The sequence below is a fragment of the Schizosaccharomyces japonicus genome (genome assembly GCF_000149845.2).
Source record: "Schizosaccharomyces japonicus yFS275 unplaced genomic scaffold supercont5.3, whole genome shotgun sequence".
Taxonomy (NCBI): Eukaryota; Fungi; Ascomycota; class Schizosaccharomycetes; order Schizosaccharomycetales; family Schizosaccharomycetaceae; genus Schizosaccharomyces; species Schizosaccharomyces japonicus.
The window spans coordinates 1,162,975-1,185,715 of NW_011627862.1; the positions used below are offsets into that span (position 1 = coordinate 1,162,975).

At 45.2% G+C, this 22,741-nt stretch overlaps 14 protein-coding genes across 14 annotated transcripts; 5 read left to right on the forward strand and 9 right to left on the reverse strand.

Moving 5' to 3' along the window:
- Position 1: 1 nt before the first annotated feature.
- Positions 2–1,156, reverse strand: SJAG_01203 (19S proteasome regulatory subunit Rpn12). The gene is made up of 2 exons (XM_002172421.2): positions 918–1,156; positions 2–863 (listed from the first exon to the last, which is right to left on the reverse strand). Exons 1-2 carry the CDS (start codon positions 1,066–1,068, stop codon positions 199–201), a joined length of 816 nt encoding a protein of 271 aa, XP_002172457.1. The 5' UTR covers positions 1,069–1,156; the 3' UTR covers positions 2–198.
- Positions 1,157–1,219: 63 nt separating this feature from the next.
- Positions 1,220–2,460, forward strand: SJAG_01204 (RTT109 family histone lysine acetyltransferase; the record flags this gene model as incomplete). Its single annotated transcript, XM_002172422.2, has 1 exon — positions 1,220–2,460. The coding sequence occupies exon 1, from the start codon at positions 1,291–1,293 to the stop codon at positions 2,458–2,460; it is 1,170 nt and encodes a 389-aa protein (XP_002172458.1). The 5' UTR covers positions 1,220–1,290.
- Positions 2,461–2,535: 75 nt separating this feature from the next.
- Positions 2,536–4,980, reverse strand: SJAG_01205 (DNA repair protein RAD9; the record flags this gene model as incomplete). The annotated part of the gene is made up of 1 exon (XM_002172423.2): positions 2,536–4,980. Exon 1 carries the CDS (start codon positions 4,438–4,440, stop codon positions 2,536–2,538), a length of 1,905 nt encoding a protein of 634 aa, XP_002172459.1. The 5' UTR covers positions 4,441–4,980.
- Positions 4,981–5,780: 800 nt separating this feature from the next.
- SJAG_01206 (hypothetical protein) lies at positions 5,781–6,779 on the forward strand. Its single transcript, XM_002172424.2, has 4 exons — positions 5,781–5,908; positions 5,970–6,007; positions 6,292–6,476; positions 6,521–6,779. Exons 1-4 carry the CDS (start codon positions 5,871–5,873, stop codon positions 6,707–6,709), a joined length of 450 nt encoding a protein of 149 aa, XP_002172460.2. The 5' UTR covers positions 5,781–5,870; the 3' UTR covers positions 6,710–6,779.
- SJAG_01207 (transcription factor TFIIH complex subunit Tfb5) lies at positions 6,746–7,331 on the reverse strand. The gene has a single exon (XM_002172425.2). It carries the CDS (start codon positions 7,052–7,054, stop codon positions 6,848–6,850), a length of 207 nt encoding a protein of 68 aa, XP_002172461.1. The 5' UTR covers positions 7,055–7,331; the 3' UTR covers positions 6,746–6,847.
- Positions 7,332–7,460: 129 nt separating this feature from the next.
- Positions 7,461–8,471, reverse strand: SJAG_06621 (glyceraldehyde-3-phosphate dehydrogenase Tdh1; the record flags this gene model as incomplete). The annotated part of the gene is made up of 1 exon (XM_011050768.1): positions 7,461–8,471. One exon carries the CDS (start codon positions 8,469–8,471, stop codon positions 7,461–7,463), a length of 1,011 nt encoding a protein of 336 aa, XP_011049070.1.
- Positions 8,472–8,957: 486 nt separating this feature from the next.
- Positions 8,958–9,968, reverse strand: SJAG_06622 (glyceraldehyde-3-phosphate dehydrogenase Tdh1; the record flags this gene model as incomplete). The annotated part of the gene is made up of 1 exon (XM_011050769.1): positions 8,958–9,968. The coding sequence occupies one exon, from the start codon at positions 9,966–9,968 to the stop codon at positions 8,958–8,960; it is 1,011 nt and encodes a 336-aa protein (XP_011049071.1).
- A 765-nt stretch (positions 9,969–10,733) lies between these two features.
- On the reverse strand, positions 10,734–12,407 carry SJAG_01209 (phosphoglucomutase; the record flags this gene model as incomplete). Its single annotated transcript, XM_002172427.1, has 1 exon — positions 10,734–12,407. The coding sequence occupies one exon, from the start codon at positions 12,405–12,407 to the stop codon at positions 10,734–10,736; it is 1,674 nt and encodes a 557-aa protein (XP_002172463.1).
- A 909-nt stretch (positions 12,408–13,316) lies between these two features.
- Positions 13,317–16,048, reverse strand: SJAG_01210 (CDK inhibitor Rum1). The gene has a single exon (XM_002172428.2). The coding sequence runs from the start codon at positions 14,978–14,980 to the stop codon at positions 14,024–14,026; it is 957 nt and encodes a 318-aa protein (XP_002172464.2). The 5' UTR covers positions 14,981–16,048; the 3' UTR covers positions 13,317–14,023.
- Positions 16,049–16,334: 286 nt separating this feature from the next.
- Positions 16,335–17,217, forward strand: SJAG_01211 (DASH complex subunit Duo1; the record flags this gene model as incomplete). Its single annotated transcript, XM_002172429.2, has 1 exon — positions 16,335–17,217. The coding sequence occupies exon 1, from the start codon at positions 16,423–16,425 to the stop codon at positions 17,215–17,217; it is 795 nt and encodes a 264-aa protein (XP_002172465.1). The 5' UTR covers positions 16,335–16,422.
- Positions 17,218–17,405: 188 nt separating this feature from the next.
- SJAG_01212 (ubiquitin-protein ligase E3) lies at positions 17,406–18,425 on the forward strand (the record flags this gene model as incomplete). The annotated part of the gene is made up of 1 exon (XM_002172430.2): positions 17,406–18,425. A coding segment is annotated over one exon (1,020 nt), but the record flags the coding sequence as incomplete, so codon positions are not given.
- A 43-nt stretch (positions 18,426–18,468) lies between these two features.
- On the reverse strand, positions 18,469–19,480 carry SJAG_01213 (P-TEFB associated cyclin; the record flags this gene model as incomplete). Its single annotated transcript, XM_002172431.1, has 3 exons — positions 18,469–18,671; positions 18,719–19,260; positions 19,329–19,480. 3 exons carry the CDS (start codon positions 19,478–19,480, stop codon positions 18,469–18,471), a joined length of 897 nt encoding a protein of 298 aa, XP_002172467.1.
- Positions 19,481–19,817: 337 nt separating this feature from the next.
- Positions 19,818–22,515, reverse strand: SJAG_01215 (gamma-tubulin). The gene is made up of 7 exons (XM_002172433.2): positions 22,382–22,515; positions 22,199–22,311; positions 22,062–22,115; positions 21,524–22,000; positions 21,009–21,473; positions 20,851–20,966; positions 19,818–20,788 (listed from the first exon to the last, which is right to left on the reverse strand). The coding sequence occupies exons 1-7, from the start codon at positions 22,428–22,430 to the stop codon at positions 20,722–20,724; spliced, it is 1,341 nt and encodes a 446-aa protein (XP_002172469.1). The 5' UTR covers positions 22,431–22,515; the 3' UTR covers positions 19,818–20,721.
- On the forward strand, positions 19,836–20,677 carry SJAG_01214 (complexed with Cdc5 protein Cwf12). The gene is made up of 3 exons (XM_002172432.2): positions 19,836–19,897; positions 19,944–20,079; positions 20,150–20,677. The coding sequence occupies exons 1-3, from the start codon at positions 19,886–19,888 to the stop codon at positions 20,662–20,664; spliced, it is 663 nt and encodes a 220-aa protein (XP_002172468.1). The 5' UTR covers positions 19,836–19,885; the 3' UTR covers positions 20,665–20,677.
- Positions 22,516–22,741: the final 226 nt, after the last annotated feature.

The window sequence follows — 22,741 nt, forward strand, 5'->3', positions numbered from 1 at the left end:
TGTAGAGGTCGGGGGAGAGGAGTGAGCCTCGCGAGTGTGTGTTGTGCTGGTCGACGGTTTATTTGTGCGTTGTTTTAGGTTCTAAAGGCGGTCTTTCGCTTCTGTTGCGTCCATCTTTCATTTACGGTAATAGTGTGTGTCATGGTGAACAAAGGAAAGGGTCCACCCATGTCATGATCGAATGCATTGAATTCTTACTTAGACAATTTGTTCCAGCTCTGCGGTATAACCAAGTAATTGACGGATGTTCTTTACAGCAGCGTCATGCTTGGGATCAAGGAGGTTCAGATCGCTGGTGCTTTCCTCATCCATGTCCATGTCGTAGGAATCGGTTTGTGTTTCTTTGGGGAATGTGATCATACCGTTTTTAACGGTCCAGTTGCGCTCAGCAGCCAACCGTTCTGTCTCCGCCGTTCCTTTGAGGAATAGCAAGCTGGTTGCGTTTGTGAGAGGAAGCGTCGAGTACACTTTTTCGGCACAGGATGCAATTTCGTTTCGAACCATCGACATGACAATATTCATAAAGTAAGAGAATTCGAGCACATTGCACTCGTTGATAGACCGTGCAACCTTATCAAAGGCACCCTCCATCACATTTTGCTCTAGGGACATGACCCATTTGACGTAAGTGTCGTTTTCAAAGAGAGTTTTGTCCGGCATGGATTCCAGGGCCGTATGAAACTCTGCAATTCTGTTTTCCGAAAGCAGATACAGCATTTTTAAAGCCATTACCAAACCCATTCTAGGTGAAGGCGCGAGGGAAGGGCAGTAGTAAAAGGGCATTACTTGGTTGGCATAACGAGCAAAAGAGTCAATGTCGGCTATTTGAACAGAAACAAGAGCACCGTATTCATAAACGTTACCTATTTATTTTCCTTATTAGCATACGAAACCAAGTTTTTTTATGCAGCACGTACGGGCAAAACAAGAAGTGTCTTCTTGGTCTGTAGGCAGTAATAAATCGTTTCTAGCCAAGACAATTTTCAGTCTAAGCAATTCTGTCTTACAACCGTCCCAGTTCTTTTGTTCGTAAAGCTCATTAAGAGTCTTCAAGTCGAAATCTGCCATTGTTAAGGGCGTGTACAGGAAGATGTATTTTTTTGGTAGTTGGCAGCTCCAATATCAGGCACTAGCACACCTCTCTGTTCAGTGGGCACACGCTCAAAAAAAAAGAGCGTGGATATCTTTGGTAAGGGTAGAGCATATACACCACCAAACTATCTACACCGTGAAGGATTATGAGTTGCAGCAAGATGTTATGTGTTGCCGGTGATAATAGGATAAAATAATATGGCAGAGTTGTCTTCCTTACTGGCTGCGAATATCGCCCAAGGAGACTCTGTAGATGTCGTTCATTTAAGGACGAAGTTTACACCATGTAAGGGACTTTTCGGAGAAAAGGCGATGAAATCGGACGAAACACACAATGCATCTGCCTCTAATCATCTGTTTTTACTTTCCCAGGACCATCTTTTTGTGTTTGGTTTAGAAATTATTGTGTATGATACTCAAGAACGACGCTACATTTTCGTATCAAAAGCCGACAGCACGGGTTTCCAGACTTCTAAGCTGTCTGTCCTTCGTCCCGCAACTGTTGCTATTCTTCTTCACTTGGTGCACAGTGAACATGTTAGACCTGTACAAGCGAAGGAAACTGTAATTTGCTTCTTTGCCATTTCTCAGGGTCAATATTTGTTTCCCGAGTCCGCGAACAATGGCAAGAAGCATGTATGTTCAGATACGGATCTTGTGAAATGGTGGGTAAAGGTACTTGAAAGTGTGCGAAAACAACTTGAAGACAATAAAGTGAGTTCTGTAAGCAAAGAGCCACAGCAGAAGCCCCGAAAAGAGAAATCGCTTGAGGTTAAAGTGGAAGAGTCTGTTACGGGACATTTATATGTTCCGGGTTTTACCAATCTGAAACAATTTTTTCCAAATGAGTTTTGGTTTTCAGACACCGTCTTTGATAACGGTACGGCCACGAAATTAATTCCTCGGTTTCCTGACGATCCCAAGGCCCGATACTTGGACGAGTTAGAATTACAGAATGATGACATGCAAACAGACAAGTTTTGGGAAACGCTGTCCTTTCGACAGGAGTGCTGTTCAGGAAAGCTTGTTGCTTTCTTTTCCCTTTGTATTCCTCAAGTCTCGACTGTTTCAAAACCTTCTGGGTTACTTGTTGGACCAAAACTTTACCAAAAAATGTACTCACAATTGCTACAATATTCTTTCGTATCCCCTGCAGTCACGAAAGAATCAACGCTCGGTTTTCTTGGGAGTTTGCAAAGAGTGTTCGCCCGAAAGAAGGGCGAACATTTTCGCGTATATGAAACCATAAACGGTTGCAATAAAGACACCTTGAATGAAACGAAACCTCTGAACAAACGTAACGTGAATTCAGACACATCACGACCAATGAATGTACTAATACCTCGGAAGAAACAAAAAACTCATTGATAAGATTTCTAGATTAGAATTATGTTGAAAAATCAAAATTGATATGAAATTAAAAGAGAATGAATAAAGGGTATTTCAAGGACCCAGTTTCCAATCATAATTATGTACAAAACTGCCACTAATGACACACTCCGTGATCCAGCTTGACTCGTGGATCTGTTCACCTGGTTCAGAACTAGCCATTTTCAAGTCAGATATAATTACATCCCAGTTGTGATCGTCGGCGTCGCTCAGACTGACATGACTTACAGTTGCGCCGAGGCAGAAAGCATGAAACATGTAGGTTATTAAGTCATCACTTTTCTTTGCTCGTTTTTGCTGAGAGGACGTTTTCGATAAGACATTGTCAGAAAATAGTATCTTAACGTCCTGTAAAGGAAGCCTTCTATCTTTTATACGTTGATAAAGACTTTCACCTTCAACAAAATTGGTAACATTTTGGGATAGGCAACAGTTTAATCGGCGCGAGAACCCCGCCGCTAACATGTACGGAGAATGATCCAATAATGTTGCTAACCGTATGGAGTCAAAAATAAACATAAAATGAACGCACGGGACGTTAAGTGCCAGGCCTTCAAGGTATTTAACTTTTCGTGAATAAGTGTCCGAAACAACGTAAGCCTTCATCCAAGTTCTCGACACTGTTTTAAGGAGAGGACGTTTTGACCAATTCTCGTTAATTACAAAGAGTGTCCTCAAGCCATCATCCAAGACAGTACCTCCAAATTGTTTTATTAGGTTTTTCATTTCAAGACGGTTGTATGATGAATTTGATCCTGTGAGAACGAATAGACAGTCGTTAAAGAATCCGCCATTTTCATACTTTTGTATGCATAAAGAGGTACTTGCTCGGAGTTGCGGGAAACGTAAAGGAGTCGTGTTTATAAAAGCAGGATCTAACTCAGTGGCTTTACTTTCTTTCGAGGAAACGTACTCTGCAACTGTTCGGTCCTCAAATTGCTTAATATGAGATGGTGGTAAGTAGATGAGACCGACGGATACAGTCAATTCTTCCTTTTTTAGACGATAGACTGTGATTAAATTGTTTCCCTTGTTGTCGAGAGATACGTATTCGTTTTGTTGCTCTTTTGGAATTTGCCTTGAGACTTTCAAAACTTTGTAGTTCGCGTTTCCTCTTCCAGCAACACGAACTGTGTCTCCTTCCTTGAACTCCAACAAGCGCATTTGGTTCATTTTTACAGTGCCTGTAGTTGAATCGTCAAATCTAACTGTGTATACTTTATTAGCATTCGCAGAATTGTCCAATTCAGTCACTAGCGTAGCCGGGTAGTAGTAGGATGGATGTCCCTTAAAGAAGGCAAAGACGCGTAAGTCTTCATCAAAGATAGTTGACTTTCGGACTGATGGGGTGTTGTCTTTTTCATAGCGGTCTTCTGTGACTGAGTTGTTAAAGGACAAATTCTTCTTTAACGAGTTCAGGGACACTGAAACACTGAAGTCCGAGGTCGATTCTCGCGTCTTCTTGGATATGGGAGTAGTGTGGGTATTGGCATTGTCATCTGCTTTTCGCCTGAAATTCTGAGAAAGCGAGTGGAGGGAAGAAACGCGCGTGGGCGTAGCTTCGATGATTTGTGAAGTTGTGGGCAGACCTTCTGATGATGGTTGATGAAACAGTTTATTCTGTGTCCTGTTTTTTGCAATGGTATCGGGGACCTGTATTTCTTCGTCCAATGGGGATGGAAAAGAGTTTGTGTATGAAGAATGAATCTTTCGTCTCGACGGATTTTCACTCGAAATTTCTGTTCGTTCCGGTATGCTTTCGTCATCAACGTCTTGGAGAGAAGACGCCTGACTAGGGAAGTCTAAAGGTTCATCATTGTCACCTTCTTCTTGTAAAACATCAATAGGAAATGGTGCATCAGCCAGGTCTTTTGATGCAATTACATCGTTAATTGCGTTGAAATCGTCTTGACTATTCTGTTCAAATAGCTGTGTTAATCCTCCCGAACCATCTCCCATTTGATCATCCTAAGAAAATGATTTTCCGTAAGTTATTCGCAAAATTAAGTGTTGTTTATGTAACAAGCATCAATGACTTGCCCTAATTTCCCAATGTTTGTTTTTAATTACAGCAATTTCGAGCGTTATACGACAGATTTTTCCTGTTAGGGTTATCAGCGAAAGGATAAACCACGCGAAATAATTTTATTCTCGAACCCATAGTATAGAGATATTGGCGTTACGCATACTTAGCTCAGTTGTTCTACATGTTCATTGATGTTGCTAACACTTTTGGCGCATTGAATTACATATGACGTTACTTGAAGGGTAAGTGTGTTAAAGAACATTGTAAGACAATATGTTTTTCTTTATGATTCCCTAAACCAGCTTCGGTCGTCCCAAGGGACATGAATGAGGGTAGCGTATGAGGTGAGAAGATGGATACAATTCGATGGTTTAGGTGATTCACTATAAGAATGAATGCAAGTCAAACTATGAGGAGTTGATTATCTTTTTTTTTTATTATCTCTATTTTAATAGCAATTCACATAAACGGAAAAGACGTTCTTCCCTGTAAGTAAAGCATGAGTGAAGTTGAAGACTCTTGAAATATGGTTTCTTTATATTCATGCGCAAGTATCGCTTGTCCTAATACATTTAAATTAAGAACTGGCATCGCCTAATTCTACAATTACTACTAATGGTGATGTCTTTGGCTAGATAAATGTTGTTCGTAAATTGAATCAATTCGGCGCTAGTGAATAAAACATTGCGAAGCCAAAGGAGAATGCGTTTTTAGTAATGAACAGGATAACGGTGGTCAACTACATTTTCGGGAGAATGCGTGTATTGTCGGAATGTAGGCATATCATGGTCTTTCCGTTGCGGGAATTTTCAGTTTTTCCTTTACCGGTCATGCTAATAATGAAAGCGTTGAGCTTAAACTCGTAGTAAATTAGGCGTGTGACACTTGAAATTTATTCACTAACATTTTCAATTTCGTTGATTGAATTTAATTATATTATAATTTATTTTGGTCTGTCTAAGAATTCCCATGCTGTGTCGACTTGTCAGTAAATTACTTTCGGTCCTGGCTACTTGGTCAATGGTAATAATACACCACATGACATCGCATGTGTGCCTTCGGACAAAACAGTTCCAGTTCTTAAACTGGTTGTCGACACTGTCTTGGACATATTGAGCTCACCCCCAATTGCACTATATCGCAAGCACCGGCCCAAGCCCTTTTACCACCAGTAGTCCAGCTAAGTAGCACCCTCCCAACACGTTAACCTTCACTAAGACACACTAATCCATTCACCACAATTCAACGAACTCCACGACACTCCACCGCCCTTCTACGCAACGCTTTTGACTGCGGCGAGCCATTTGTGGTGGCATTTACACCTTCACTCAGCCTTCTCCTGTGATACTACACAAACACAAATATGGCATTTTTGGAAGAACTGAAAAGCAGAAATTTCTCGTACGTAACCGGTGCCGCTGAGGCTCTCTTTGTGCTCCCTCAAGTCTAACAAGTTCCATAGTATCTACGCTCAATGGCTGGGACTCCTTTCCATTTTGCGTAAGTAATTCGCTGGGTAGAGCGTCACAAACAACAAAGGAGGCCGTTAGCGAGGAATGGCGGTGTCTAAGTGAAAGAAACGTGGCTCGTTCCGTCGTGAACTTACGAGCTCCTTTGCTACCACCGTGCTTTTTCCCGTCCCGTTCAGACCGGCCAGTACACCTCCTTCTGCCCCTTGAGAGTCTCTCCGAGTCTGATCGGAGACTTCCCCTCGAGTGCCCCTCGTCCGTCGTGTCCCTCTCTCCCTTTCTCAATCGTAGTACAGAGCTAACTAAGCAATGTAGTTGACATCATTTTGGGCATTGCCAACTTGTTCCACATCAAGTTGGTCGTCTTGTTCTCAGCACTCACGCTGGTCGAGGGTGTGCTTCTCATTTTCATCGAGATCCCACTGCTGGCTCGCGTCTGTCCTGTCTCCGACAAGTTCCAGGCTTTCACAAACGCCTTTGCCAGCAACTACTACCGTGCAGTACGTCATGAACCCCACACGGAGACACTCGCTAACGACCACAGCTTATCTACATTCTTTTCGCCGTCGTCACGTTCCTCGGCTGCATTTTCCAAAACACCAGCCTCATTGCCGCTGGAGTCGTCATGGCTCTGACCGCCTTGTGCTACTTGCTTGCCGGAATCCGGGGCCACGAGTTCACCTCTAGTGCTACCCTGGGCGGCACCGGTGTCGCTGCCTCCATGGTGGTATAAACTCCCTGAGGTGAGGAGGTCCGTTGGGACAAGGAGTGTTTGTTAATAATATCATATTCACTAAAATGGACGGATGGATGGGTGCATGGATGGGATGAGGGGATTAGCGTAGTACGGTACAGTCAGACATTTCTTGCTCTATGGCGCCAGCTGGTATGTATTCTCCTCGAGTCGTCGTTCAATTTCGGCCTTTACTTGGTCGAGACGACTCTCGTTGACGAGGAGTCTCTCATCGTCAATTTCCTCAATGACAATTCCCGGACTCCGTTCGTCCAAGTTCAGGATGAGTTGTTTGACTGTTGGATCGCATTCGACCAACAAGAGTCCTTTCTGTGCACGAGGCATGTCGAGAAAAACTCCGGTTGCACGGGTGTAGTAAAACACTAAGGAAGTGGGTGTCACAGACAGGGTAAGAGCACAGCTGCTAGTGAAGGTGGTGGTTGTGGTGGAACAATCAAGAACTACCAAAGTAAAAAAGAAGAGACAAACACTACTACCGGAACAAAGCTCCACTCCAAAAGCCAGACCAAGGCAACCGAAAACAGAACCAAACGCCAAGAGATTCTCAAGACTAAACCTATAACACCTTAAGACGCTCACCACTCACCTCAACTTCCCATCACATCACAATACACTTTTAGAGCCACAAAATTCTTTTCATAAAATTCTATAAAGCATCTAACCAACTCAACTCAGGAGTCGGGGCAGCTTAGTCGACCCGGCGCTTTTTGGCGTCAGGCTTACCAGCTAGTTAGTTGTCCTTGGAAGCAGAGAAGGCAACAAGGTCAACAACACGGCGGGAGTAACCGTACTCGTTGTCGTACCAGGAGACAAGCTTGACGAACTTGGGGGAGAGTTGGATACCGGCAGAGGCATCGAAGATGGAGGAGTGGTGGTCACCAGTGAAGTCAGTGGAGACAACAGCGTCCTCGGTGTAACCCAACACACCCTTCATGGGGCCCTCAGAGGCGGCCTTGACGGCAGCCTTGATCTCCTCGTAGGTGGTAGGCTTCTCGAGCTTGACAGTCAAGTCAACAACGGAGACATCAGAGGTAGGGACACGGAAAGCCATACCAGTGAGCTTACCGTTCAAGGCAGGGATAACCTTACCGACGGCCTTGGCGGCACCAGTGGAAGAGGGAATGATGTTGTCGCCGGCAGTACGGCCACCACGCCAGTCCTTCTTGGAGGGACCATCGACGGTCTTTTGGGTAGCAGTGGTAGCGTGGACAGTAGTCATGAGACCCTCCTCGATACCGAAGGTGTCGTTGATGACCTTGGCAAGAGGAGCCAAGCAGTTGGTGGTGCAAGAGGCGTTGGAGATAACGGTCTCAGCAGGGTTGAACTCGGTGTGGTTGACACCCATAACGTACATGGGAGCATCCTTGGAGGGAGCAGAGATGATGACACGCTTGGCACCACCCTTCAAGTGAGCAGAGGCAGTCTCCTTGGTGGTGAAGACACCAGTGGACTCAATAACGTAGTCGGCACCAGCAGTGGACCACTTGATGTTGGCGGGGTCACGCTCGTTGAAGACAGTGATGGCATGGCCATCGACGACGAGCTTGCCGTCCTTGATCTCAACATCACCCTTGTAGCGACCGTGGGTGGAGTCGTACTTGAACATGTAGGCCATGTACTCCAAGCTGATGAAGGGGTCGTTGACAGCAACGATCTCAATGGTCTTAGCCTCGAGAGCGTTACGGAGGACGATACGGCCAATACGACCGAAACCGTTAATACCAACCTTAGGAGCAGCCATTGTTAAAGAAATTGAGTGAAGTTGTTGTGTTGAGATGAAATGTATTCAAATCAGTGTGGTGAAACTGGGTGCTCGTCCCAGCCTATTTATACCTGTTCCTGTCGCGGTTAGCAATCGCGATCCGTGGTGTGAGCGGAACGGGGTGGAAGCGAATGGAACATTTTGGTGAGCGGGGAAGAAGGCGGAGGGACAGCAGGATCGGCGACGAAAACTGCGATGGAGACCGTAAAGATGCGTAAAGTCACTATAGGGATATATACGTTCTGGTTCACTATTACAGCTAGTGCTTGTTTGCGCAATGAATGTTAAAATCTAATTGAGGTAGTCTTCACTATAGGTTCGCTATGTGCATATTGGATTAATGGACTTATGGCAGGGTATGTAGGTTATGCAGGTGTGTGGTATGTAATACCAGTAGACTGCTATGAGGTATTTACAGGCAGCTTAGTCGACCCGGCGCTTTTTGGCGTCAGGCTTACCAGCTAGTTAGTTGTCCTTGGAAGCAGAGAAGGCAACAAGGTCAACAACACGGCGGGAGTAACCGTACTCGTTGTCGTACCAGGAGACAAGCTTGACGAACTTGGGGGAGAGTTGGATACCGGCAGAGGCATCGAAGATGGAGGAGTGGTGGTCACCAGTGAAGTCAGTGGAGACAACAGCGTCCTCGGTGTAACCCAACACACCCTTCATGGGGCCCTCAGAGGCGGCCTTGACGGCAGCCTTGATCTCCTCGTAGGTGGTAGGCTTCTCGAGCTTGACAGTCAAGTCAACAACGGAGACATCAGAGGTAGGGACACGGAAAGCCATACCAGTGAGCTTACCGTTCAAGGCAGGGATAACCTTACCGACGGCCTTGGCGGCACCAGTGGAAGAGGGAATGATGTTGTCGCCGGCAGTACGGCCACCACGCCAGTCCTTCTTGGAGGGACCATCGACGGTCTTTTGGGTAGCAGTGGTAGCGTGGACAGTAGTCATGAGACCCTCCTCGATACCGAAGGTGTCGTTGATGACCTTGGCAAGAGGAGCCAAGCAGTTGGTGGTGCAAGAGGCGTTGGAGATAACGGTCTCAGCAGGGTTGAACTCGGTGTGGTTGACACCCATAACGTACATGGGAGCATCCTTGGAGGGAGCAGAGATGATGACACGCTTAGCACCACCCTTCAAGTGAGCAGAGGCGGTCTCCTTGGTGGTGAAGACACCAGTGGACTCAATAACGTAGTCGGCACCAGCAGTGGACCACTTGATGTCGGCGGGGTCACGCTCGTTGAAGACGGTGATGGCGTGGCCGTCAACAATGAGCTTACCATCCTTGACCTCAACGTCACCCTTGAAGCGACCGTGGGTGGAGTCGTACTTGAACATGTAGGCCATGTACTCCAAGTCAATGAAGGGGTCGTTGACGGCAACAACCTCGATGGTCTTAGCCTCGATAGCGTTACGGAGAACGATACGGCCAATACGACCGAAACCGTTGATACCAACCTTAGGAACTGCCATTGCGATAATTGAAGATGTAATGAGAAACTGGATTAAAATTCAGCGTGTCGAACTGGGTCAAACTCTTGGGTATTTATACGTTTTCCCTCCCCGCAGCGACTGCCGATCGTGGTGTGAACAGGGTAAGGGTTGCGCCCCGAAGAATGCAAAAGAAGTCTAAGGAAGCTCCAGAATACGTTCGGAGAATCATTAAGTGCCAAAGTGGACGTAAGGAAGTGAGGAAGCCTAGTGGACCCGATAACGTAGTAGCTGTTGGGTTGGCGATTTCGGAGAAACTATCAGGGGTGGGCGGCAACGTGCGAATAGGAGCGACATGTCGCGACGTGCAACAGCCGGCGTAAGGCGACAAATGACGAAAGTTACATATTGAATGCTTTGTTTTCATTAGCGCTTTGCTACAAACACACTTTGTACACAATTTCCGACTCCCTTACTCATCATTGTTGCAATTGCTAACTGTATCTAATCCCCCTATTTCTCCGAAAACGTCGCGATTTGCTTTATCACAACCGAAATGACGTCGTGTGTTTTTCCGAGTTTATCCGTAGGGGATTATGCGTGAAATACATCATTAAAGTTTTTACTACACGAAGATAATGTCGCAGGCACTAACCGGGTGCAAGGGGGTACCAGGCCTTGGACGGACTGCATTGCACACTCACAAGGGATCAACAGCACCCGCAACCGGCAAACATTATTACCACGCCCTCTCCTCCATTCTTTACTCATGAAATGCTCTTAATTCTACTCTAATATAATCGTAACTTAAGTGATAACAGTAGGCTCCTTGCGACCAGTAAAGGTCTCAATACTCAGCAAATCCAAAGCAAAGTGAATCAAGGGCTTCAAGGCATCTTGAGCGTCCATACCGAACTTGGCGGGATCGCTGTCGTACTTCTCCAAGTAGAGACGCAGAGTAGCACCACTGGATCCAGTACCGGACAGACGGACGACGATGCGGCTTGTGTCCTTGAACTTGGCATAAAGGCCTTGGTGACCGCTCACACTGCCATCAACAGGGTCGTGGTACTCAAAGTCGCCAGCATCCTCGACCTCGTAGCCAGGAGCCAACGTCTTGCCCTTGACATCACCAGCCTCGACGGTAGCACGGAACTTGTCCATGACCTTCTTGGCATCCTCACTAGAGAGGTTTTCGTAGTCGTAACGCGTGAAGAAAGTACGACCATAAGTGGCGTAGAAGTCGTCCTTCACGTCCTTGATGGTTTTGAACTTGACGGGGTCGCGAGCATTCAAGGCAGCAAGGATGTTGAACCAGCACAAAATACCCCACAGGCCATCCTTCTCACGAATGTGGTCACTGCCAGTACCGAACGACTCCTCACCACAGATGGAAAGCTTCTTAGCCTCGAACAAGTTGCAGAAGAACTTCCAGCCAGTGGGAACCTCGTAAACATTCTTGTTGTGAAGCTTACCAACACGGTCAATGGCACCGGAGGTGGGCATGGAACGGGCGAAACCGTGGATTCCACCATCGCGGAAATAGGGGATCACGTCCGCATGGTGAGCAATCATAGCAACACTGTCACTGGGAGTGACAAAGGCGCCGTATCCGTAGATCATGTTACGGTCACCATCACCATCGGAAGCGGCACCAAAGGCGATCTTCTCACTGTCAACGCGATCCACCAAAGTGCGTGCATAGGTCAAGTTAGGGTCGGGATGCAAGCCACCAAAGTCGGGAAGAGGGTTGCAGTTTTGGCAAACGGTCTCGGGAAGACCAATCTCGTCAACGAACAAAGCCTTACCATAAGGACCGGTGACACCGTGAAGACCGTCGAAACAGAAGCTGAAGTCAGGGTTGCTCTTCACGAACTTCTTGATAATTTCAAAGTCAAAGATGTTTCTCACCATCTCCACATAGTCGTCAACGGAACTGATGATTTCAACCTCAAGAGGACCATACTTCTTCGTACCAATGGCAGAAAGGTCAAGCTTGGGCAGACGAATAATCTTGTACTCAGTGATTTTCTGGGTCAAGGCGTAAATCTTCTCAGTCACACCCTCAGGTGCGGGGCCACCGTTGGACAAGTTGTACTTGATACCAAAATCGTTCTTGGGTCCACCGGGATTATGAGAGGCGGTGAGAATGATACCACCGGTAAGCTTATACTTGCGAATAACATTACTGGCAGCAGGGGTACTGAGAATACCGTTTTGGCCAATGATCAGCTTGGCGACACCGTTGGCAGCAGCAATATTGGCAATAACTTGAATGGCATGTTCGTTCAAGTAACGACCATCACCACCGACAACCAAATGAGCACCCTTGGCACTGGGCTCAACGACATCGAGGTTGCACTGAACAAAGTTCTCAATGTAGTTAGGTTGTTCGAACACGGTAACCTTCTTACGAAGACCAGAGGTACCGGGGCGTTGGCCTTCAAAAGGCGTAGTCTTGACAATCTCGATTTCACTCATTATTTCAAATAAACTGATGAATATGCTTAAACGAGGTTGAATAGAGATGCGAAATGAAGAGAATGAAAAAGGAACGAGGATAAAACGGCAAATACGTGTGCGTCAATGAAATGAGGTCGTAACAAATCGTAAATGCGGCGTGTGCTCAAGCGTCCTCAAAACAAACGATGAGAGGACAGCAATGTATGAAACACGCAAAGGAAGGACGAAAACTGCGAAACAGTTGCTGCAGACAAAGTCAGCAAAAGTGCAGATATATTAGGTTCTCTGAGCAGTAGGTGCTCTCGATGCAACGACAGTTGTGTGCAGAGGACAAGTGCAGCAGGGGCGCGTTCATTAATATGTGTATGCAATGACGTCATGTTTCCCCAACGTCAAGCGTGGTCATCACGGGAGAGGGAGGCTGGTTGGAATTGGCAGGAACGCGTACACATTGACTTTAGCTCCGCGTTTCATAGCCAATGGCAGTTAAGAAGAACAGGCGTGCATGCACGAAGAAGTGGAAAACCCTGTAAATGCCAATTACAGCCTTACAGTGAGCTTCCCCGTGAAGTTCATTTTTGAGAACGTTTTTTGGGATTCTACGAATCAAAACTAGTATCGGCGCCTGTCGGCGAAAGCGCGTAGAGCGCCAACTAGTCTTTTTCTTTAATCGGGTCATTTATGAATTAGAAGCATCTAGATCGTTCCCCGCGTTCAACTACAACGTCAGTCACAACTGCTTCATTATGACTCGTGCATGAATGAAGCATCTCCATACTTCGCAAGAAAGAACGTGCAGCAGAGGTGGGGTTTAAAGCGGGGGCAGTAATGCTCCGGCGAATCTACGAATCTGCCTCGATATTTCGACTACTACTTACATAGGGGCTGGTGACGAGTGATTATGTCTGTAACAACATGTCTGTCGTATCGACAATTGGTAGTTACTATAATGAAGAATGAATACATTAAGTGATTTGCGAAAACTTAGTATAAACAAGAATCAACGTGGAACCGTAAACAACAGAGAAACAAAATGATACCAGAGAATGACAAAGTGTGTATGTACGACGGCGAGAATGCGGACAATGGTTATTCCGGTTCACAGGCAACGTCAAACAGCTCATCGGGTAAAACGGAGGGAGAAAGGCGGGTGGAACACACAGATCTGGCAGAAATAATAAGCAAAAGCAAAAGACTGCGGACCTAAAGCCGTGAGTTGGCTAGGCACCGCATTAGAAATAGTAGATGTTCAGTGCAAGACCTGACGTCCAAGGTATACATGCGGGTAGGAAAACCTGTACCGAACGGACCCAACAGCAGACGAAGTATCGGCTTCGAGACACGTTGTACGCCAAATGGAACAATGCCGTAGTGCGTGTTTTGTATGTGTCTGTTGGAGCACTCCTTGTAAAACACAGCCGCGTAAGAAAGATGAATCTGATGAAAAGCGGCAAGCACAAAAAAGGAAGAAGACACGCGGACATAAAGCAACACCAAGACGCAAACCAAAACACCTTCCCTAAACAAACGCGACGAGCAAACTCCTTCACATCATCAACCATCATTTTAAAACGAGCGACACAATGTCCTCAATCAAAAATACTAGAAACATTTTTTGGAGAGAGGCTGTGATACTACCGCGGCAAATGGTTACGGAAATTGCGTGACGAAGACGATGGAGGACTATTGTTGCTATGCCCGCCAATATGAGTATGGGAATGCACTGGACTTGAACTGGTATCGGCGTTTTCGTTACCGCCATAACTGGACGAGAATAAGTTTGTTGACGAATTGTTAGTGCTTAGACTGCCACACGCATTTTCCCAGGATTCGGGCTGTAGCACACCAACGAGGGAACAGTCAACGGAAGGAAGGAAAGAAGGCGGCCGAGGAGGTCGCAGCTGTTGCTTCTGTTGCGGTGGTGAGTGATTCAGCGCCGACCGGTATATGTGCGAAGGTGAGGTAGCGGAACCAGGAACTCGATGGCGGGAAGGAGTAGAAGGAGGAACGTTGGTTGGGGATCGTTCATTAGCAAAAGAATGGATGGGGTTGTTGCTAGGGTGTGGGTTGTTTTCCGGTGATAAGGAGGGAAGAGTGCGGGAACGGAAAAGTAGTCTTGGTTTCATAGAGCGCAGGTTCATGTCGCGCGGCACGCTTTTCTTTACCTTTTTACCACGAAAAACATAAACAATCTCATCTGGCAAACAAGGTTCAGGCGAGCACCTCCGTTTTGTTCTCGGTGCAGTCGCTGGGCGTGAATCAAGAAAGGGATTGTTGGCAGCGTCTTCCTTTAGCAGAGGTTCTGAAAGTGTTGACAGTGATGCAGAAGGTGGCTCCGTCCGGCGTTTGCAAAAGCCGTTGGCATCATTAAACACTGACCGTTCAGAAAATAGTCGTTTCTTAGGAGTTTTTGCTGGTGTTAATGGAAAGATTTGGGCGGCATGTCCCTTCTTTTTTCGTGCAAAAGTGTCCTCTGGCCGGTGTGAGCTTTCTTGCAACACCGGTAGCAAGTCAAGACGACCGTAAAGTGGAGATGAAGGAGAAGAGGCGGCAACACATCTGTTAGGGGCAGGCGGCGTTTGGGGTTCCATGTAGAGGGAAAGCGTGTGTGTGTGTGTATGTTAAGGGGAGCGAGAAAAAAAACGTACACAGAGGATTGTACGCAGACAAATCTGTTCCTACGTTATAACTGTGTGAGGAGAGTACGTCTTCCAATTTTCCTGTTCAATTTTTCAACAAAAATCCAGTTCCTGATCGTTTAAATGACCGAAATTAGATCGTTCGTTAGCACAGCGGGCAACGACGTTTGTCCAGGCTGTATAAACAAGAAAGAGCGAAACGGCCCGTTAAAGGAAGGGAAACTAGTAAAAATCCGTGCTGTTTAACGGCCTTTCAAGTATTGTTTGGGTAATTTCGGGTTACGTTGCCTTGTATGCACTATTGGTGAGGTAGTAGTGCCTAGTGACGGGAGTGCGTGTATGAGCAACAATGGTGTAGTGAATGTGAATCTTCGCTAAGCCGGTTTTCTTTGTCACAAAAAAGCTATTGTTGTTGAAGATCTCGTGGCAACCGTTTGTTTTCAATGAACAAAGCACTTTGTTGTTTTTTAAGAAAAATAGATAAAGTAAAAAAAAAAAAAGGAAAAACAAGACGAAGCCGAAAGTTATCGAACAAAAAAAATTGAGATAACAGAGACAAAAACTGAACTGTAACTGTATGAGAAAACTTGAATTGAAAAAAAGTGCAAACCGTTAAGAGAATTGAAACAAAAAGAATATGTCTTATGAAAATAAAGTTGAGGAGGAAACCGATTAATCCTCTTCGTTCAAAATAATGAGATAAGGTTTGGACTCTGCGAAAGGGTTCTGGGGTTCTTGCTGCGTTACGTGGAGAAATGAAGTTTCCGGTTGAGGTCCTTTCGCGTTGCGTTCAGCAATTGGAGTGTGCTCCTGGTAACTTCTTTAAACAGTCGCCTGAAGACGTATTCGTTCGTTATCCATACCCTAATCTATGAGTTCTGACGTATGTTGTTCACGCGAGCTCTCGTAGCCTTTGTTATATTGCATATAGCACGTTCGTGTGTCGCAGACCTGTTAAGGGGTTTAACGCAAAGAGGCGACGACTCTAAATACAAAAATGCGAACAATAGCCCATTGTGTTCTTTATTTAGAAACACTCTAAGAACGGAGTTGTATGCTTAGAAATATTGCCCAATAAACGATGAGGCTGCTGTGAAAGTTTGCGGCTGTTTTTGCATGTGCGCCGCATTCATTGGACCCCGTCTGGGAAAAGTTGCTTCCGTATGGAGAGCCGGCCAGGGTCCGGTTGTCAACGAAACCCAGATACGTGGTTCCGACGATCTAGCGGGGAAACCACGGCTAGTTTGCACGTGCTTCTGATAAACAAACCATTTAGGTTGCACGTGTTACAAACGTGGAGAGTAAGCGAGTATAGCTTAAAGCTAAAATCGTGTCGCGTTGTTGAGACACGCGTCGTGTTTTTGCTGCCTTCCTCTTCACCAGCGTCCGTCCGGATGGAAAGACGAAATGAGTTAGAAAATGAATTGCGATGCTTACAGTCGATCAATGATGCCGTAACGAAGATACACTCGGGCATCGAAAACTCGGCTAAGAAATTGCAGTCTTTTCAAAGCACGGTCGAGGACGCAAATAAACTTGTCGACCTTTGGTCGTCCATCCTCAGTCAAACTGAACACACACAACGCCTACTCTTAAATAATACATGGAAAGGTCCCATTGCTGATGTAGAGGAACGACAACGCGTTGAAGAGGAGCGACAACGTCAAGAACGATACGCGGCTGAACAATTACGGCTACAACAGGAGCGTGAAGAAGCTGAACGAAGAAAAAAAGAAGAAGAGGAGCAAAGAAAACGAGATTTGGAGAAGAAACGCGAAAAAATGGCATTAAATGCCTCTTCCAGAGCTCGTTCCTCCATGGCCGTTCGTTCTTCTTCTTCTTCCGCTGCACGTCAAAGCATATATGCACGACGACCCACTACGTCCGCTTCAGGCCGGACATCTCGGTTTTCTCGACCGACAGGCGCTGCTCCTGGCACTCGTGCCGTCTCCGGTTCTGCTGTCGGCAATCCTGCTGCTGGTTCTCACCCAACACATTCTCTAACTAATTCTTCCATGGCAACTCGTGGACGTCGCTCAATGGCTTCCACAAACACAGCAGCTCGATCACGTCCTTCTTCAATCTCTAGACCTCGCAGCTCGTTCATTCCTCAGCCCGCTTCCTCTTCCCTTACCCATCATCCATCCACAAACACCGCAGGTCGCATAAATCGCAAGAAGCCTTCCTAAAACCCTTCTTGCATATACTTTTACCTTTCTTCATCCTTCATCCGCTTTATCAAACCTCTATTGTTTTGTTTATTTGCGCACGTTAGTGCCAATTGTTAATTAAAAGTCACCTCTCATTCTACTCGTTCTGTTGTCGTATTCAAACTTAATTCTTTTGCCTTACAGACATGCTACCCACTGCTCATGCTGCATCTTCTCCTACAAAACCACAAGAAGAACATTTACGCTGTTGGATATGTTATGAGGATTATACTGGACGAAACCCATCACGCGATGGATGGCGACGACCTTGTAAATGCAGTTTAGCCGCACACGAGAGCTGTTTATTGTCGTACATGACACTCTCACAAATCGCAATGTCCCCTCAATGCCCTTACGAAATACAGATTGTCTCGGCCCCACTGGATCAACGATCGATTCTCGTTAGATCCATTGGCCTGTATCAGAGCTTGGAGATAGGTTTTGTTCAAACTGGATTCTGTATAAGTACATGCTTTGGCATTACACGATTCATTCATTCTACTCTGTCACAAACAGGACTCTGGGTATGTCGACAAGTCGTGGAACCAAAAACCATCGACACCATGCTTAGAATTCCCGCGTTCCATCGGTTCGTCCTCCCTCTCATCCCCTTCATGCTGATTCGCAACACAAATGTACCCATCCACGATCTTACACTTAGTTTGTGTGTCCATCTCAGCGTGTACACATGTGCAGGCCGTGTGTCAAGACCAACGCTCTTGCTATGCTTACTTCCGTGGGTCAGAACCCTGTATGCTGAAGTAATGCGGAGGCTTTTTGCTCGCGAGATATCCTCTTACACACGGGAATTACAAATGGAGGATGTCGCTTGGTTTCGACAGTTTGAGAATCAACTTACTGAGCATCGAGAACAGATGGAAAATGCAGACAATGAAAGAAATCAAGTTGATACAGGTGTACTCGTGTCATTAGTTCGTGTTTTGTTGGACGCGTTTACGGGAAAATTCATTTCTGTTATTAGGCCAATATTCGTTCTACCACTTGCCGGTCGGATTTTTGGTCGTTTGGTACCAGGCCGATTCTCTCGTCTTGAAAAAAGTATAATTGGAGCTTGCGCTTCAGTCGTTGCAAAAGATTTAGCTGTTTATCTCTTTTATGTCCTACGTCGAAATTGGCCATGGCGAGCTCGTGTGTTGAATGACCCGTCTCATTGCGACTTTAAGTGAGATGGGTAATATTGTAAGCCCGGCAGCTCTTTTCATGGAGACACTAGGCAGTCGGCAGTAGTTTGTTTTCTTCGCATAGTGCATCCTCTTCTGGGGTGTTCATATTATCACCTACGGTGCTCGGCGGAGCTGAAACACTTGGACTACCAAATGATGTGCTAGGATTGGAGCGAGCAGGTGTTCCTTGAGATGGGGTTTTCAAGGAATTCATCGCGCGAAACAGATTAGAGACTGTATTCAATACATCTAGACAGTTGTTAAATTCCGATAACTCATCACGTTAATTTTCATACCATCTATTTGTTCCTGTGTTACATTCATCTCTTGCATCCACGTCGTTCCGTCTTCTTTCACGATAGGTGTTGTTTTTGTTTTTCGCAGTGCGTATGCAAAAGATGCTGCAGCAAGCACATATGAAGGATGGAGTAAGCACGTTATGCTTCTCGTGCTATCATTCAAATATGTCCAAGCAATTTTTGTTAAGTCTTTCGATTCGGGCGCAAATTGGGAGGCAAGTGAACGAATTTGCTCGTACGGATGAAGAAGAGTGAGATCAAAACACAACGAATCTAGTAAAACTTCTTCTGTGTACAGAATCGCGTCCCGCCACTTCCAGTACTCCTTAGTTTGCTCGTCAATCTCTAGGTCTAGATTTTTTTGAGCGACTTTAGCACAGTAAACGACTATGTCACGAACTTTTCGGTTCGTATCTTCAACTTTACAAGCAAGGAAGATACATGTTGCCGCAATGTCGTAGTAGTGATATTCTTTTAAAGAGTGTCGTAAATAAAAACGATGCAAGAAAATGTTGGCCGTTGCCAATGTTGATTGAGGACTGTACTCGTTAGCGAACAGTGTCCAGTTATTAATAATGCAGCCTTGATTCAGAGACAGTTAACTTACAGCTTGAGTTTTGTACCGACGTTAATGATAAAACTACATCCTTTTGATCGTTGAATTTCTTCTTGCTGAAGTGGAATCTTGTCTAATACAGACGGCGTGCAATTTAGCTGTTCTTTTTTTATGATCCATTGAGACGAATAATCCTCTGCCATTCTTAATTCATTAAACGTCGATGTTTCAAAAACACAAAAAAAAAATAGGAATAAAAAAATAAAAGAATTACTGAAAACAAAATGAGTAATTGAAGGTTCGAAGGCTTTGGTGTCTTCTTTCAACAAACGTTTTTACGTCTGTATTTCCTAATTCAATAGGGTCGTAATCAAAGCAAAAGTTACGGTAACGAAACCTATTTTCCAAAACAGTCGGTCTATTTTAATTACTTTGGCAACTTTACTTAGCGTATCACCACAAACTGTATCGTTTGAACACAAATTTACGTGCTACTGGAGTTCCTTGTTCGTGTCCAGTCAACACCATAAAGAATATCATTAATAGAGTTTGTTCTTGTTCGAAGAATATACAAAAAGCGGCTGGTGTTATTTCTTGCAGTCAGATTTATGTCTTCATATGTATGATATTGTAATTCACCTGTGTAGTATCTAACATAGTTTGCAGAAAAAGAGCTCCGAGTACAAGCCTGGAGAACGTCGACCACGGAATGTCAGTACAGTTAATTCGGTACCCGTCTGTGAAAATTACAGATCTTCAGTTGTAAAAGAAATTGCAAGGAGGATTAATCGTATCCAAAACCGTAAGTTAGCAATGGGTTATTCCAGAAGGCAATGGATAAAGAACTTGTGCTGACTAAAATTGTGCAATAGCCGTTCTTCCAGAGTACCAAATTCGAGACTTAAACGATGCGATCAATAAGCTTATGAGAGAAAAAAGAGCCTGGGAGCTTCAAATAAAAGAACTTGGTGGCCCAGATTATACACATGTATCAACAGCAAAACTATTCGATGATGAAGGCCAAAAAGTTAGTGAAGAGGATGAATATCGTTACTACGGTCGCGCTCGTGATCTTCCCGGCGTAAAAGAGCTGTTTGAAACTGACATTACATTTGTTTCAGAGCATCAGCGGAAACTCGAAATGCAACAACGTGTGCTGAATGCAGACTACTACGGATATCTTACGGAGAGCGAAGAAGCCAAGTTACTGGAATTCGAGAAACAGGCCGAACAGTCTCGGCTAGTAGAATTACAACGGTCCGCTGTAGACCAACAGCCACCAGCTGACTGGCAACGTGTCCGAATTGGTCGGATTCCGAACAAGACTGAAGTGGAACAAATCCTATTACAGCGTCGTAAGGATGCCCTTCTAAGTCGACTAGACTAGGCTATATCAGAAACGACATTTTTAGTTTTTATGTACTCATAACAATCGAATGGTTTATCACATGGAGAGATACTCTGGCTGCTCGCATGCCTCGTACTCACGAATCAAGTCTGCAACAACCTCACTAATAAAAACGTTAGTTTTTTCAGATAAAAGCAATGTGACAGGTATTTTTAATCAACTTACCGAGAATTGTCAAACTCGTCTAACGAGTTTTCAAAGATGGATTCCTTGCGATATTGATCCAGGAATGCGTTTCTCTTACGCAGGCGATCGTACTGATCAAGCGTTCTTTTAAACAGCTGAGAAAAGTTAGTACTTACGTTACATTGTCAGACACATACGGAAGCAATACTTGTGTGGTTAGCAAGCATTAGACCGCTAACACGATGATTTGTCTTTATGTATGGTGACTTTTTTGACAAGGCCACCTGTATACTGGCGGGGCCCCAAGGAATGAATGTTGCAAGCTTTCTCTCGCGAATACGCAGGAGTGATTTGTGAACATCATTTGGGTCAGCCTCACCCTGAATAATGTTAAGGATGGAAATAAAGCAACTTTGCTTTCCAGGGTTCACGGAAACCATGCGATTTTTAGGTTGCAGAAGCCGACGCATTACGTCCAGAACCGTGGTTTTACGAATAGTTCTGGCATCTTCGACTTGCTGACTTGTAAATGGAGTGTATGACGTGGAAAGAAAGTGGCATCGAGGTGTGGGTATAAGGGAAGCAATAATGCTTACAAGGTCATTATTCATGTAGCCGGGATATCTCAATGTCGTGGTACTAGCGGACATCACTGTGGACACCTAGACACATGTTTGTTAGCGAAATGAGGTACTAATGCCAAAATACGCACCAACTGATTCTGCTGATGGAAAGTGGGATTTTGAATATGAAGGCGGTCAGCAGCAATGTGAGCAAGAGCGGCGTTATCAAGCACGACAACAGCGTCAGCATTGAGTGTAAGTCGTTTCAATGTCAACAAGCTGTTGTACGGCTGCACGACAACGTCAGACACAGAACGATTGTTGGGAAACACGGAGTAGGTTTGAACAATCTTTTTTGGAAACCGATCGTTTAGGCGTTCGAGCAGATAAGATCCGAGACCGGATCCCGTACCACCCGCAATGGAATGCAAGAGCGAAAAGCCTTCAAGGGAATCGCTGCCCTCGGCTTCTCGATCAATCATATCGACGATGTCCTCGAATATTTTCTCGGCATGAGCATAACCATGAGCCCAATTGTTTCCTGCTCCACCGCCGTCTGTAGCAACGAAAATGTTTTCTGGGTTGTACAAGCTACCATAAGTATCACTTAAAATGTTGTTCACAACCTAAAATGAGAATTCGTATTAGACATCATCATCAACATATCCAGCAAGAGCAACCACTTACTCTTGGCTCTAAATCCAGCAAGATGGCCCTTGGAATGTAACGAGTGTCATCTGACTGTCGTACGTGTTCGTTAGTACATGAAGATGAGTTTAATGCAACAAAATCATAAGCAGCTTTAGGTGTCTAGTTTTTCATACCTGATAAAAAAACACATCTTTCCGGTCCAGTCCTTCCGTAGCAAAGTCTTCCAAAGTACCGTCAGGGCATATGCCGTGTTCTAAGCAAAGTTGTTGCCAAAACTGAGAGCCGACTAAACACGTAATTAGCGACTGTCGTCGTCTTCCTTCGTGTCGCGACGATTCTTGCGTGAAAAAACAAACCTTGATTACCACATTGGCCTGCTTGTAACGTAATAATCTCGCGACCCATGTTTCCTTGGAGTGGCAGAGGTCACTAATGAGAAGTAAGTACGAAGACCAAGAAACAGAACCACACACTCACTATGTAACAGTTGAACTTTTATTATAAACTAAGTAACCTACAATCTTAAAATACTAAACATAAACAAAGCGCATCCTCGATGAAAGGAGCCGCCGGTACCCAATGCACTGTTGTTGTTGTGAGCTACTAGCCGCGGAGACTACGGCAATATTCCGCGGCAAATTTAGTTTTGGTGTTGCGGAGTCCACCGAAAGTCAAATTGAAAATGACGTCCATTTCGTTTTGCCGACGTCACCATT